This window comes from Gorilla gorilla, chromosome 2 (genome assembly GCF_029281585.2).
Source record: "Gorilla gorilla gorilla isolate KB3781 chromosome 2, NHGRI_mGorGor1-v2.1_pri, whole genome shotgun sequence".
In the NCBI taxonomy this organism is placed as follows: Eukaryota; Metazoa; Chordata; class Mammalia; order Primates; family Hominidae; genus Gorilla; species Gorilla gorilla.
In genome coordinates, this window is record NC_086017.1 from 153,999,895 (window position 1) to 154,014,765 (window position 14,871).

A 14,871-nucleotide genomic window follows, 5' to 3' on the forward strand; every position below is an offset into this window, starting at 1 on the left:
TGGGAAGTCCAAAGTCAAGGGCCCACATCTGGTGACGGCCTTCTCACAGCATCATCCCATGGCAGAAGGTGGAAACGCAAGAGAGCACATGAACACATCAACACATGTACATGTCCAAAAGAGAAAGACAAGGATGGAGTGGGGACGCAGGGGGCCAAATTCATCCTTTTACCAAGGACCCATTCTCACGATAACTCACTCACTCCCATGATAATGGCATTAATCCATTCGTGAGGGCTCTGCCTCATAAAAGAGCCCACCTCTCAACACTGTTGCATTGAGGATTTACTTTCCAACACATAATTTGGAGGATACAGTCAAACCATAGAAAAATGATTGTTTAAAAAGGAAAGAAATTACAAAGTGGTTGTTATTCCAGAAAGAGCAGCTTCACGATTCATCTTGATTATCTCTATGTTTTGAATAACTGAAGTAAGACAAACCAGTGCCATACACTGTTAACCGTGAATCCCCTAAGCAGTTGTAAAATACTGTGTCAGAGATGTCAATAGTATGAATAGTTTAGATTACTCTTCTCAGTTTTTACCCCACTGTGACTCAAGCCCCCACTCACCTGAAGAAGTCTTTCCACTGGTCATGCAGAAGGTTGATACCCGCCAGCATGCTGCTTGTAATTCACCAATAGGAGATTCTAGTCAGAAAGAAGAAATACTGAAATCTTTAGGATTCCCTCCTAAGTCCCAGAACATGTATTCTTGAAGGGAAGCAACTTGCTTTAAGAAGGCTGGAATCAATGAGGAGTCCACAGTTACATCCTGTGCTGGGCGCAGCTGGTCTGCGAAGTTCAGCTGGCTAAGAGAACTTTCTAAAAGCTGACACTGGCCAGGGAAGCCAGTCACCCACCGTCATCAGGGTCTTCTAGTTCGTCTACTTCCTCAGCTGCAGAATTCCCTGGTGCTGACGGCTCCTCAGTGGGAAAGTATAGGAGCAGTTTCTGACCTGTCTGTCAGCTCGATTTTGTCGTTTCCTTAGGCTCACACAGCTGCCGTAACAGAGGGAACAGAGTTCCTTCTGAACTTCTATTTTGCCACCCTTTAAATGTCTGGTCATCCTAGGGCTGGGAATTATTGTTTTCATCTAAAAGAGTATTTTCCTTTATTTCCAAAACTTTGCTTCTACCGTGGAAGGGTTTGTGACCCACGTCTTTGTTCATCCCTAATGTTCTTTCAGCCTTCTTTGGATAGGGATGGTTATCCGCTCTCCCACAGCCCCTGGCTGGTAACCTCCTACAGGGCTGGTTGCTGCACTCATATAGTTGTGCCTTAAGCAGCTCTATGTGAATGAAGGTCCTTTTGCTGTTCTCCCACTAATGAGTGAAAATAGATTTCTCAAATGCTCTTAGCTGATACATCCTGATCCAGTTAACTGGGGATAAACAGGGCAGCAGTGTCAAGCTCACTTCTAATTTCAAGTTCTGTAAAATGGCCAATTATATAGGCTAGTAAATACTAGCCTAAGTACTAATATTTAGTACTTCACTCTTCAAATCAGGATAAGTGGGCTTTCCTCTGGGGTTAGGGAAGGCTCTTCTAGTGGCAGTGAGGGCAAAGGGTTTGGAATTAGGACTCTTTAGCTTGATTGTTTTGTCTCTTAGGAGACATGTGCTCTGGCAAGTCACTAAACATACCTGAGCTTCCGTTTCAATTACAAAATGAAACAGTGTGGACCAGATCCCTGAGAGATGTTATTCTAGCACTAACATTCTCTGTTTCTGTAGAGAGAAGAATTACAGTCTATTGACTTTACTGGATCCATTTAGTCCCTGAAATTCTTGGAATGCTCTTTTAGCAAAGTGTAAATTGATACAAAGGCAATCTTATGCATAAATAACACTACTCTTATTGCTAAAAGGGAATATTCCTTCTACAATGTCCCACTATCTATAAAAAGAAGTTTAGTGGTTGTTCTGTAATCCTTTAAAAATATTTTATTAAGCATTGATTTAGAAAACGCAAGACAAGATTGTAACACCTCAGGGCAAAGGCTTGAAGGTGAAACAAATATCACTATAAATATTGCACTTCTAAAATCTTTTTTTGACATCTTCACACAACTCAATTCTAAAATATCCTTTTACAGAGATGTATAAATAAACGCTTCCAAGCTGTCAACGCTTGACACTTTTAGCTTCCTATCACCGCACTAAGTCGGCAGGTTTCCAATCAGATAGCTGCTCCTCTGACAGCAGGCAAAGAACTTCCCTCAGCTATCTCGGAGGCCTCATACCTCCATCACGTGAAGAGTCAATCAGTCCCATCTTTCGGAATGCTCTTTCAGAATATGTAATTTTATAAGTATTTTTTTTTCTACTGAGAGAACATAGATCTTTCAAAGGCAATGGCAGAATACAGCTTAAATGGACACAGCTCACTGTTAACATTGCTTATTTTTTAAGGCATCCAGGAGCTTCTGATTCTTGGTCTTGAACATCATGATAAAGCTGTTTGGCATGATTTTGCCTCGCCCATCTTCACCTACTTGGCCCATAATAATGTAATTTAGACCTAAAGAAAGAGAATACAGAAATTAATCTTTCTCTCTATGTATCATGTGTGAAACAACTTAGACTGTAAGTTACCTCTAGATAAATGTTCTCTTCTGCAAATGGTAAGATTATACATGTATTCCATCCACGATAAAATCTGAGTTTCTTGTTTTTGCTTTTTAGAGATGGGGGTCTTGCCATGTTCCCCAGGCTGGTCTTAAACTACTGAGCTTAAGCGATTCTCCTGCCTCAGACTCCAAAGTAGCTGGGACTACAGGCACACGCCACTGTGCCTGGATGATAAAATCTGCTTTAAGACTCTCATCGGCAAAAAGCCAAATTCAACTAGTAAGGTATTTCAGCTACGCTAACACCAGGAAGCTGGACTGAGTGGTTAGATCAGCCATGTCCCGCTCTGCAGTGCTGTAGGTCTGTTGTGGCTTCAAATGCCTGCTATGAAGAATGCACCGCGTTAACGTGAAAGACTCTCCTGCCTCGAGGGGCCTCCAGGGCTCCATGATGGGCCATCCTCAGATGGCTTCTCAGTCCCATCATGTGTCTGGATTTTCCTGGCATTTGGCAACCAATGATCCACTCTCTTATGTTGCTGTTGTCTTGAACTTTAATCAACATCTCAAACATGTATGCTACGCAAGCTTCTTGAGGGCATAGATAGATCATATACTACTTGCATTTGTACAGTTTCTTGCAGAACATCAGTGTCAAGAGTACTTATATTGGTTACACTATGTTTTTATACATTGGTGTGACTGGCTAAGTTAGGCCTAGACTGGGGCCTGAGGTGTTGGGTAACTCTGAATATTTATATTACCTCAGAAATAAATCAGAAAAAAAGGTATGGGTTAATTCCTCCTTTAGTTCCCCTTTCCCCTGGTGTGTCATAGAGAAAATGTGTCCTTTTTCTCTTGCATTTTCCTGTGTGCGTGGACCTTGTCATCACAGTGGTCTGTGAGAGCCTGAGAGTCTGGGCAGGTAACGCTGCCTCAAGGCTGAAGTGCTAGCAGCATTATGAGACCTTATAGAATCTTGAGGTGCAGTATCTGCTGCTCCTGGCAGTTCTGGAAAGAAATGTTTCTCTTTTACAGAGCCTTTGTGATTCTCTCCAGAGACTCAACATGAGGCTACTAGCCTCCTGACTTTTCTGAACAATCTGAATTCACAGTAAAGTTTGCTTTATTTTTAAATTTTTTTCTTTTTTTAGACAGTCTTGCTCTGCCACCCAGGCTGGAGTGCAGCAGTGTGATCATGACTCACTGCAGACTCGACCTCTTAGGTTCAAGGCATCCTCTTGCTTCAGCATCACGAGTAGCTGGGACCACAGTTGCGCACCACCACACCCGGCTAAATTTTTTTATTTTTAGTAGAGCAGAGGTCTCACTATGTTGCCCAGGCTGGTCTCAAACTCAGGCTGAAGCAATCCTCCCATCTCAGCCTCCTAAAGTGCTGGGACAGTAAAGCTTTCTTGAAGTGGATATTCTGTATCTTTCTCTCTCTTTCTCTGTCTCTCTCTGTGTGTATGTGTGGAAAGATGTTAGAGCTTATGTAGGGGAAAAATTGCAGAACTTGTGTGTGATATGATTCCATAAGTGTATACGCCCATGCTTTATATGGATAGAAACTTTCTGGAAGGAACTTAAAAAAATTTTTTTTTTTATAGAAATAGGGTCTCAGTACATCACCCAGCCTGATCTCGAACTTCTGGGCTCAAGCAATCCTCCCACCTCGGCCTCCCAAAGTGCTGGGATTACAGGCATGAGCTACCGTGTCTGGCTGGAAGGAACTTTTTAGAGTACTTCTAGGGAAAGGAAAAGGGTTTCACTTTTAAACATACTCTTACCTACTTATTTCAACTTTTTAAAAACCATGAAACATATGTTACTTTTATAAGTTGTTAAATACATATTCTTAAAAAGTCATGTGCCTCTAGATCTGGAGTAACTTTCTGTTTTTTGTAATTTCTTTCAATAAACTCACTCCCATCCAAGGACTTAATACTCCTATCTCTGCAAATGATTCCCAGATCTTGATTCTAGCCCGGATATACCTCCCTCTTCTGAACTTCGGGTCTGCATTTCCTGTTGGCTGCTGGAATATTTTTCTTTAAACCTAGACAGTACTGGCATCTTAAGTGCAATAATCTAAAATCTCTCCACCCTGCACTGCTCTGTGTGTCTGTTGCCTATTGACTCAACTTCAAACGCTTCTTTCACTTGTTCATCATGTCCACTACCCCTTCTTCTGCCACAAGTTACGAAGACTTGGAGGAGGGCCCAATTCTGCCTGACTCCAAAGGCCTTCCTGCTCTGCAAGAAGTGGGCAACATATTAGCCCTGATTTTACTTCCCTAGACCAACCATGGCATGGAAAATCCATGGCTTGCTCAGAGAGACCCAGTTTTCTCCCTACTCACCTCTTCTGAGGAGAGGGCACTGCTTGCAGACGACAGTCAGCCTGGCACTCATGTTCTTGCCCGCCTGCTGAATCGCCAAATTTCCCTCTTTGTAGATGTTGATGATCGAGACTGTGGCGTGCAAACTCCCATCGCGAGTGATGGTTGTGATAACAGTGCCGGCTAATACTGCAGAAGAAAACATTTTGAAGTGATGTGACAGTGAAGGCAGATGCAAGCAGAACTGAAAAACAAGTTTACATTCTTCTAAGTTTCAGATACGAAACATTTTAATGTTAAAGAAAAGGCCCTCATAGAGGTTTCACATTTGCTTCTGTACATTTGTCACCAAAATTCAGGTTGGAGCTGTGATGTTACACTGGTTGTTGGGGATTGATAACTAGAAGAGAAGCCTAAATACTTGCCACACTGCGGTTCATTGCCAAGGTTGAAACTCTTTAAAATGTTTTATCCAACTTGTGGCTTGATTGTCACATAGGGGATAGTCTGGCTTATGAGGCTCTACCTGTGAATACTCAAAAAGATCTTGTATCTTTAGAGGCAGTACCATGCTAAAAGATTGCGCGATGGGGGTTTGGGCCACTAAGATGTGAGTCTTTGTGTCGGTGTGGGTGTGTAGCCACCTTTCTGTGTCTCTCCTCACCCTTCTCTGTAGCTGTCCTTTCTTCCTGAACTTTTGTTCATTCCCTGGGTCCTCACCTCTGTCTAATTATCAGGAAAGCTCTGTCTTCTACGGTCTTTCATATTCTCTTTCTTATCCACTCCGTTTATCTCATTTAACAAGCTGAAGTATAGAACTGAGGTATTAACTTAAACTTTTTTTCTTAAAAAAAAAACCTCTAGTAAAATTCAGTTGATTTTTTCATTATGTAAACCCCTGTTTTTTCCATCATGACACTCTGAGAAAAGAGTCTCTCTTTGAAGCCACAGAAGGAAAGATGCTGTCTTTCTCACGGGGGTGCGTCTGGCATTCTGGGGGCTTGAGCAAGGACAGTTCCTTGTGGTGTAGGACTTGCACTGAATACAGTTTTTTTTGTTGTTGTTGTTTTTTCATGAGATGGAGTTTCGCTCTTGTTGCCCAGGCTGGAGTGCAATGGCACAATCTCAGCTCACTGCAACCTCCACCTCCCAGGTTCAAGCGATTCTCCTGCCTCAGCCTCCCAAGTAGCTGGGATTACAGGCATGCGCCACCATACCCAGCTAATTTTGCATTTTTAGTAGAGATGGGGTTTCTCCATGTTGGTCAGGCTGGTCTCGAACTCCCAACCTCAGGTGATCCACCTGCCTTGGCCTCCAAAGTACTGGGATTACAGGTGTGAGCCACTGAACCTGGCCTGAATACATTTTTTACCAGCCTTGTCCTTCCTAGAAAAATCAGTAGCAGTTCCTAGTTATTGTGACAACCAAAAAAATGCAGTACTCTAACATCTCTACCACTCCCCAGGGGAGCATTATCAGCCCTGGTTGAGAACCAGTGCCTGATGATAGTTTTGGTCATTTTGCCATGTAAGTGGTCACATTAATGGAATAAATCAAGTTTTGGACTTGGTTAATCTGACTCCTTCAGAATAAAGTGAACACTTGCTGCTTAGGCAGTGTGCAATGTTCATAAAATCAGAATTCCTATGATGCTTTACTTTGATCCTGCATGATAAGTGTTCACTCCAAAATTCAGTCTATAGTCAAGTGAAATCAGTGGCTCCCAAGACACAGGGAGGGAGACTTCCTGAAGCACCTCCTACAGAAGAGTAAACTGGATGTGGTAGCAATTACATGTGGTGTTGTTTTCACATTTATGCCAGTTATTTGAATTTCAGCATGTGAACTCTAGTAAGGTTTAGGGTCCCAGAGTCTTCAGTGTCTTCACACCTTCACTATGATACAGCTCGTCTGGACTACAGAAGTCACTTCAAGGCACAGAAAAAGCAAGCAGAGCCTCTCTGGGGAAGTTTGGTTTGGGGAAACGTATTTAGGCCATAGCAACTTGCTCTTCCTGATCAGATTTGTCTTAAATGTTCCTTTAAAGCCACTGAAAAAATAACCAAGATAAAATGTTGTATCTTTTGCTCTTAAGTAGCTATCATAGATGGTGCAATTTTTCCACTGGAAAAAGCTCTTAAAAATTCTAAATCATTAAAGAACACCTCCTCAGGTTCCAGTTTGTGAGTTTCCAAACGGACTCCAGATTTCCAACTTTTACTTCAGTACTTCAGAAAGGCAGTACAGGGGAAATACTTGAATTTCTTCTGAGAGAGACCAGCTTCTGAATATAAGCTTGGGTATGTTTCTAATTTACTTAAGTTGAGTTACAGATGTGTGAAAAAATACTCTGTATATGAAAAATATATAAGGAAAAAAGCATATAGGTTTTTTGCAGGAATAGTCAGCCAGAACACACAATGTGGCAGTACCATGTACCAAGAGTCAAATTATTAAGCTTATATGAAAAAAAGTATATTTTCTAAATCCATATTTTTCTCAGTTGTGAAATCTAACAATTTGACCATTCTGGTGTATAGGCAAGTATTTTCTTGGATAAATGAGCAGCGTCACTGACCCTTCACCATAAATTCATAGGAATTCCTTTGAGATTAAGCATGCAGCCTCAAGTTTCTGGTTAAAGAGAAAAAGACTGGCTTTTATTTCTTACCAAAGTCACTTGAACAATAATTGCCCTCCAGAGTCCCCGTCCGTCTACACTTTTGTTGACACAAGGCCACGGTGGGTTTTAAACCTTAATTCAAAGAAGACATAAGTTTCAGGAAAAATGAATTCAAGCATAATTGGTCTTTAGTTCTGAATCTACCCATTTAAAATTATCATTTATTTCCCTGAGCCACCAATCTATCACTACAAAGAAAAAATTTAAAACCATGCAAAATAAATTCTTCATGCTACCAACTACTGCTCTAATTTCACCAGGACAACTCAATACCCTCTACTGAATTTTAAACCTGAGCTCAAAGATAGCACAAATGTAGCCCTGTTCTCTTCTTCCTTTATATAAAACAAACACTATAAGAAAATACAGACATACTCTGAGTGTGTGCCCTGTTTAGAAAAACCCAGAACAACAAATTGGAACTCACAGAATGTAGGTTAATCCCTCACTTTACAAAAGGAATCATAGGGTGTTCCCCCGAGGACATCCTTAAAATATGCAATTGCCTAAACATGAGTAGTATAGGTTTTTAGAAATACTGCTCATGTGTAAAGTGTGTTACATCTGTAATTAGATGCAACCAATCACTAAATATTTATTTTGAGCCTTGCACTGGCTATAAGAATCTTAAGAACTAAGAAGTAGACAAATTTAAAAGTAAACCAAATAGACAAAACACAGCAGTTCTTAAGTACGGGTGACGTTGCCCCCAGCAGGCATTTGGCAATATCTAGAAACATTTCTGGTTATCACAACTAGACGGTGCTGCTAGCATCTAGTGGGTAGATGCCGAGACGCTGCTGACATCCCACAGAAAAAAGGACAGTACCCGCAACACAGAAGGAACTGGCCCAAAATATAAATAGTGCTGAGGTAGAGAAACCCCAGGTTAACAACGTGAAAATAGTTCATCCTCATAATCATCTTAAGAATGTTTCAGAAATACTTGCTAATTATTTGTTTCTGTGTGACAATATGCTAGGAAGAACTAAACAGAACCACGGTAACAGAATTGCCCTTGTTGGGTGAATATCCACAGTTGTAATATTGCTCTTCCAACAGGCCCCACCAACTCCTCTGTTAATTTATTATTTATCTATTTATTTATTTTTGAGATGGAGTCTCTCGCTCTGTCGCCCAGGCTGGAGTACAATGGTGTGATCTTGGCTCACTGCAAGCTCCGCCTCCCGGGTTCAAGCAATTCTCCTGCCTCAGCCTCCTGAGTAGCTGGGACTACAGATACCTGGCCAATTTTTGTATTTTTAGTAGAGACTTCATTTCGCCATGTTGGCCAGGCTGGTCTCAAACTCCTGACCTCAGGTGATTTGCCTGTCTCGGCCTCCTAAAGTGCTGGGATTACAGGTGTAAGCCACCGTGCCCAGCCTATTTATATACTCTTAATCTGTACCCCCTAGTTAACTCCAGAAAGAATCTGAAGCAGATGGCAATATTAAAACATATGTAATTTAATGTTAAAATACATATAATAGCTTAAATATGCATTTTTAAAAAAGGGAGAGAAAGCGCTCAGAAGATGTTTGGAAGGGAGAGACATACCATTGTTCCAGAAGTTGGGAACCTCACTTCAGGGAGAGAAAGAGCTCAGAAGATGTTTGGAAGGGAGAGACATACCATTGTTCCAGAAGTTGGGAACCTCACTTCAGGGAGAGAAAGAGCTCAGAAGATGTTTGGAAGGGAGAGACATACCATTGTTCCAGAAGTTGGGAACCTCACTTCAGCTGCAAATTTATGGAATTAAATTTACTCAGTTAACTGAGTCAAAAAGTTGTGGTGTCTCTGATGGTGAGCGCCCTTTCCCGGGCCCATTGGGAACCGGCTGCTTCTCAGCCTCCGAAGGTCAGTCTGGAAGTGGGGTGGGTGTCCAACATGCCCTTCTCCTGCTTTGGTGGGGCCTGCTGTCTGGCCTGCAAGTCACTGGCTCTCTCCTTCCCCTCCTCATCTTAACTGTCATCTGTCTCCTTGCCCTTCACTCACAAAGCTGGTCCCGGTTCTCGGCCCTCCCTGGCTGTGTTCCCTCGATCGTTTCTGTGGGTCCACCCTCCCATGTCTGATCCCGCAGTCCCCGTGGCCTCATCTTCACCAGGGACTTTCCTAGACACTCAGTTCCAGGCTCGGATGTCTTCATGCTATGGCTGTTCATTGCCAGTCTGTCAAATTTAGACCTGCTGGCAACCAGGACAGCGTTCTCCCCTCCAGGCTTATTTATTTAATCACTCTATGACTATGTTTTCTTCCATCTTTGATGGTTCAATATATTGGCTGCTCTCATTCTTCCCAACCCATCAGCCCTGGCCCGTCTTTACTTCCTTAGCGATTCTATTTCATTTCCATGGTCCATTATTTCAATCATTTTCTACACAATGCCTTAAGGTCCCTTCCCCTCTGCCCTTCAGCCCTGTATGAATCTTCAGAGAAATCTGTTTTTCCTGTGCCTGCCCTCAGACAACTGAGTACACAAATGGGCCTTCAGCAGAGTGACAGGCTGGAGTTCAGCCTACTCTCCAATTTCTACAGCTGTTTTTCAAATTCTTTCTCATTCTCCTAACCTCCCGTGCTGCCACTCCCTTCTCCCTCTCAGAGGTGACCTTGCCTTTTATTTTCTTTTTCAGACAGAGTCTCACTCTGTCGCCCAGGCTGGAGTGCAGTGGCGCGATCTCGGCTCACTGCAAACTCCACATCCTGGTTCCACGCCATTCTCCTGCCTCAGCCTCCCGAGTAGCTGGGACTACAGGCGCCCGCCACCACGCCCGGCTAATTTTTTTGTATTTTTTTAGTAGAGACGGGATTTCACCGTGTTAGCCAGGATGGTCTCGATCTCCTGACCTCATGATCCGCCCGCCTCGGCTTCCCAAAGTGCTGGGATTACAGGCGTGAGCCACCGCGCCCGGCCGACCCTGCCTATTTTCTAGGAAGAAGAGAAGCATAGCAGAAAATGTTCTCAAGACCCCAGCAAACCTCCAAGTCATCTTTATACCATCTCCCTTCTTTTCCTCCTCTGAGAGAGGGGTCACCCCCTCCGACCTGGAGTCATGCCTTCTGTGAGTCCTCTGGAGCCAGCCCCTCTCACCTTTATAGAAACTTTCCTTCTCAGTTTATTCCTTCTGTCTGCCATTGCCTTCTTCTTTGCTAGTTACTCCCATCAACATAAGCAGGTTCAAGACTCTCAAAGCCTCTCCTTCTTCTTTAAGGCCAAACTTGGGGAATGAGCTACTGAACTTATTATCTCAATTTGCCATGTTCCACACTCCCCTCAGCACACACTGTCCGGGTTCTGCTGGCGGCACAAAGCCACTTACATAGATTGTGCTGGCGTCTCCGGTAGACTCCATGTCATGAAACCAAACGGAAACATTGTAGTCCTCCCTTATCGGAAGTCTCATCAACGCTTGACTCACTTACCACTCCCTTTTGAAACATTCCCTTCCACGGCTTTCACCACACATCCTCCCAGTTCTCCTCCCTCCTCCCTCGCCACTGCTTTTCAGTCACCTTTGCCAGTGTAACCTTCTCTTCAAAAAGACGGAAGTTTCTAGAGGGTTAATCTCCGCGCCTCTCCTCCTCCTGCCCTCAATCTCTGCCTAGGTCATCTCGTTCTTGATCACTGTTTCAACTATCTATATATTGATGACTCTTACTTTTTTTTGGCATAAAGACAAACTTTATTGAGCCCCTTAGCACTAGTTCTCTTTCTCCTGCAGTCTTGGTTCCCCAGAGACGTCCAGTCTGGCAGGCAGCAATGAGACCCATTTTGCAGCCAGCAGGGTCATCTCTGAGATGGCAGAGGGGATGCCGATGTGCTGGTGGTTGCCACCTCCAAAAGGATGCTCCATAGGGTTCATGGCCACATCCCATACTCGTGGCCACCAGTTCCTCTTTGCCTTATATTTGTGGTAGGCTTGGCAAGCCTTCAAGATGGGTTTGTCAGTTCGGCCACCTCCAGCCACCACACCAACCACAGCTCTGTTGGCTGAGGAGATAACCTTCTTGGAGCCAGAGGGCAGCTTCACACAGGTCTTCTAGGTCTCAGGGCTGTGGGAGACAGCAGTGGCATCGTTCCCTGATGCCCAGGACAGCTTGCTACGGCCTCCAGGTTTCTCCTCCAGGCAGCACACGATCATACCCTCAGGCATGGTGCCCACAGGGAGCACACTGCCAATGTTGAGCTGGGCCTTCTTGCCGCAATACACAAACTGGCCCGTGTGAATGCCCTTCTTAAACCAGTACGGATCGCGGAAGACCATCTTGGGGAGGGGCGCGCTGTGGCCCGGGTTGTGGATGATGGGTGACTCTTAAATTTAAATCTGGCTTAAATCTCTCTTTTAGTCTGGGCACCCGTGTACCCCTACGCATGGCATATCCACTGGAAAATCTCATGGACACCTCAAACCCAACAAGGCGACAGGCTAATTTATAAATCCACCTCCGAATCCAGTTCTCTACCTCTGTGAACAGTGGCAGTATCCCCCTAGCTGTGCAAGCCCGGGACCTGGGAGGCATTCCTGACACCTCCCTGACCTCCCTAGTCCAATGAATCACCAAGGCCTGTCACTGTTTCCCTCTCATCTCTTGACTCTCTCTGAATTTGTGCCATAGCACAGTTCACCTGGACCAGCACGAGACTCTGGTGACCCCCTAGACTTCTACAATTCATTCACCTGACAGTGGCCACAGTGATCTTTGTAAAATGTGAAACTAATCCTCAACTTTGCTTAAACCCATCAACAGCTTCCCCCACACATAGGATAAACACAAAAATACTTAGAGCATAGGAGAGAGTTTGCAAGGCCTGAAGACGAAACTAGAAAGGGAGGCTGGGGACAGTGTGAAGGGTCTGACACACCACGGGAAGGGGTTTGGGCTCCCATGTGGTCCAATCTGGTAGTCACTAGTCACATGAAGCTTTTCAATTTTAAATTCATTAAAATTAAATTAAAAGTTCAGTTCCTCAATATCATTAGCCACATTTTAAGTGCTCACAGTGGCTGCCATATTGGATAGCATAGCTGTAGACTATAAATTTAATGGGAGAACAACACGGTCTACTCGGTGTGGTAGGAGCGGGGTAGGGCATGAGGTCAGGAGAAAGGATAGAGGATATCAAAGATGACCCTATGAGTGAGGCTACTGATGCTGTGGACGTGCTTGGGAAAATAGGTGGAGAAGTAGGTTTGAGGCAGAAAATAGTGTGATAAAAACAAGTTTGTATATGCTTTCATTTAAATAGCTACAGTCACATTGTGTCCAGGAGACAATTACAAATCCATGCTTGCGATTTCAGAGAAAGTTGAGGATGGAGATAAAAGCAAGGGAACCACTAGCTCAATGGGTGTGACCAGATAATTCACTGGAAAGAACATGGACACCAAGGCTTACTGAGCTGAGCTGGAGAAATACAGCAGTTACATGAGGCAGTACACGTCCACACCACACAGTGGCGCACTTGCAGAGTGCAAGGAAACGTTAGACCCAGAGGCGCCTGCCTGTACTCAGCCCCAGCCTGGGTGTACGTGGAAAATGTGGGCAATAAAGCTGGGCTTATTTCAGCCTATTTTACATCTTAACCTTCAGTCTTTCCTTCCCGCTTTTCCCCCTCCTCCCTGGGTTTGGATTTTTAGATCTGAGGCCTGAAATCCCAGGGGGTGGAGCTGATAGGCCAGGTACTAGCTACAGAGACCCTGCCTCTCCACTCCCTACATACATGCCTCAGCCCCCAGGCCAGTTTCCCAACCAGCCTCTGTACTTCGTTGAATATTGTTGTTTAATTTACTCCGATTTGAAAATAAATAAATAAATATATAACATTTTATATGACATTTCGCTGAGAAGCAAAAAAAAAACCAAAAACCAAAAACCAAAAACCAAAAACAAACATTGGCAGAATATGAAAACACGGATGGCAAGGCCCTAGAACTTCAACCTAAAATATCACAATTCTATGTAATAAAAAGCAAACGACAAGTTTGTCAGTTCCAGAAACAGAAACTTAGGCTTAGAATGATCTGTGCTTCTAATAGGCTTCCTAGTCATTGTTCAATGGTCATAACTTTCTTACCTGATATTTAAAAACTATTAGCTTATAAGCATTCTTACACCCTATACCTTTCTTTCATTAATACAGTCATATTATTCTCTTACCAAAGCTTTCATCCTATTTAACTTTAATTTCAAGTATCTTCGTCTTATTTTTTTTCTACTTTAAAAGAATTCTTCTTATACTCCTAAAGTTTTTGCACAAACTTCCAAACAGGAAAACTTACCCGTGGTTACAGGGAATGTGGTGGTGACAGGCTGTTCTGTAGTTGTAGGCAGTTTTTTTGGCCTGAATTTGTAGTGACCAATAAACCCATCTGCAGTTAAACTTAAGTCTGATAAAAACTGAATAAGAAGTTCATTTCTCTCAGATACAATTGGCCTAAAAAAAGAAAAATGTGTTTTTTTTATAAACACTTAAAAGTGGTGCCTCTCTGAAAATGTAAAATTTTCTAGTTTTCCATTAACTTCTGACAATAGATTACCAGTTGTTTAAACTTAAAACGTTTAAAAATACCAATTCTAATAGCTAACATTTACCGAGTGTTTGCTCAGCTAGGCACTGTGCTTTATGTGAATTGTCACATTCCACCTTCACAACAACCCTATTTTTATCTCTTTTTTTATGGAATGGGCAACTGAAGTTCAGAGAGTTCAAGTGATTTACTCAAGGCCCTATAGCTAGTATGTTGGGAGAGTTAGAACTTGAACCCAGGACCAGATAACTCTAGAGACTGTGGCAGACGTTGGGACATGGCTGGTTTTCAAAAAGCACCTCATGATTTGCCTGATTGGGAAAAGGCAGATTCTCTGAACTAAGACTCTTGCGTTCAAGCTGGCCTGGGTTTGCCATGTTGGCTACAGAGCATAAAATGGACAAATCTGGTGAACAAATTCCCACACCCTGTAAAGATGCAGCCAGAGGGATTATCTCAGTGGACTGATTATCTTTTCTATCCACTCCGGGCTAAGAAAGCCATGCAAAGGACTTCCATTTCATTTTCAATGGCAGTTCTTCGGTATGCCTGAAATGGAAACATTTCTATTATAATCTCCATTAGCAAAATGCTGTAAAGGAAAAAAAAGAAAGTGATGAATCTGTTTTCGTGTTCATGAATGGCATCATTGATTAAGAGCTCTAATTTTACGAGCTTCCTGGTTAGCTGGCACCAAAGATTTAGTGGAGATGATAAGTGAGGCTCAAAAGCTCTCTAAAATCTT

At 43.2% G+C, this 14,871-nt stretch overlaps 1 protein-coding gene and 1 pseudogene across 1 annotated transcript in view; both read right to left on the bottom strand.

The window, feature by feature from the left end:
- Positions 1–1,933: 1,933 nt before the first annotated feature.
- The window catches only part of PCOLCE2 (procollagen C-endopeptidase enhancer 2), a 72,354-nt gene continuing 59,416 nt past the window's right edge, over positions 1,934–14,871 (bottom strand). The window contains exons 6-9 of the mRNA XM_019024857.4: positions 13,878–14,032; positions 7,588–7,671; positions 4,938–5,105; positions 1,934–2,525 (exon numbers count right to left, since the gene is read on the bottom strand). Of these exons, the coding sequence (XP_018880402.1) occupies positions 2,395–2,525; positions 4,938–5,105; positions 7,588–7,671; positions 13,878–14,032 (538 nt within the window). The 3' untranslated portion in view covers positions 1,934–2,394. The remainder of the gene's footprint in view (positions 2,526–4,937; positions 5,106–7,587; positions 7,672–13,877; positions 14,033–14,871) is intronic.
- Positions 11,146–12,211, bottom strand: LOC109026085 (large ribosomal subunit protein uL2-like; annotated as a pseudogene).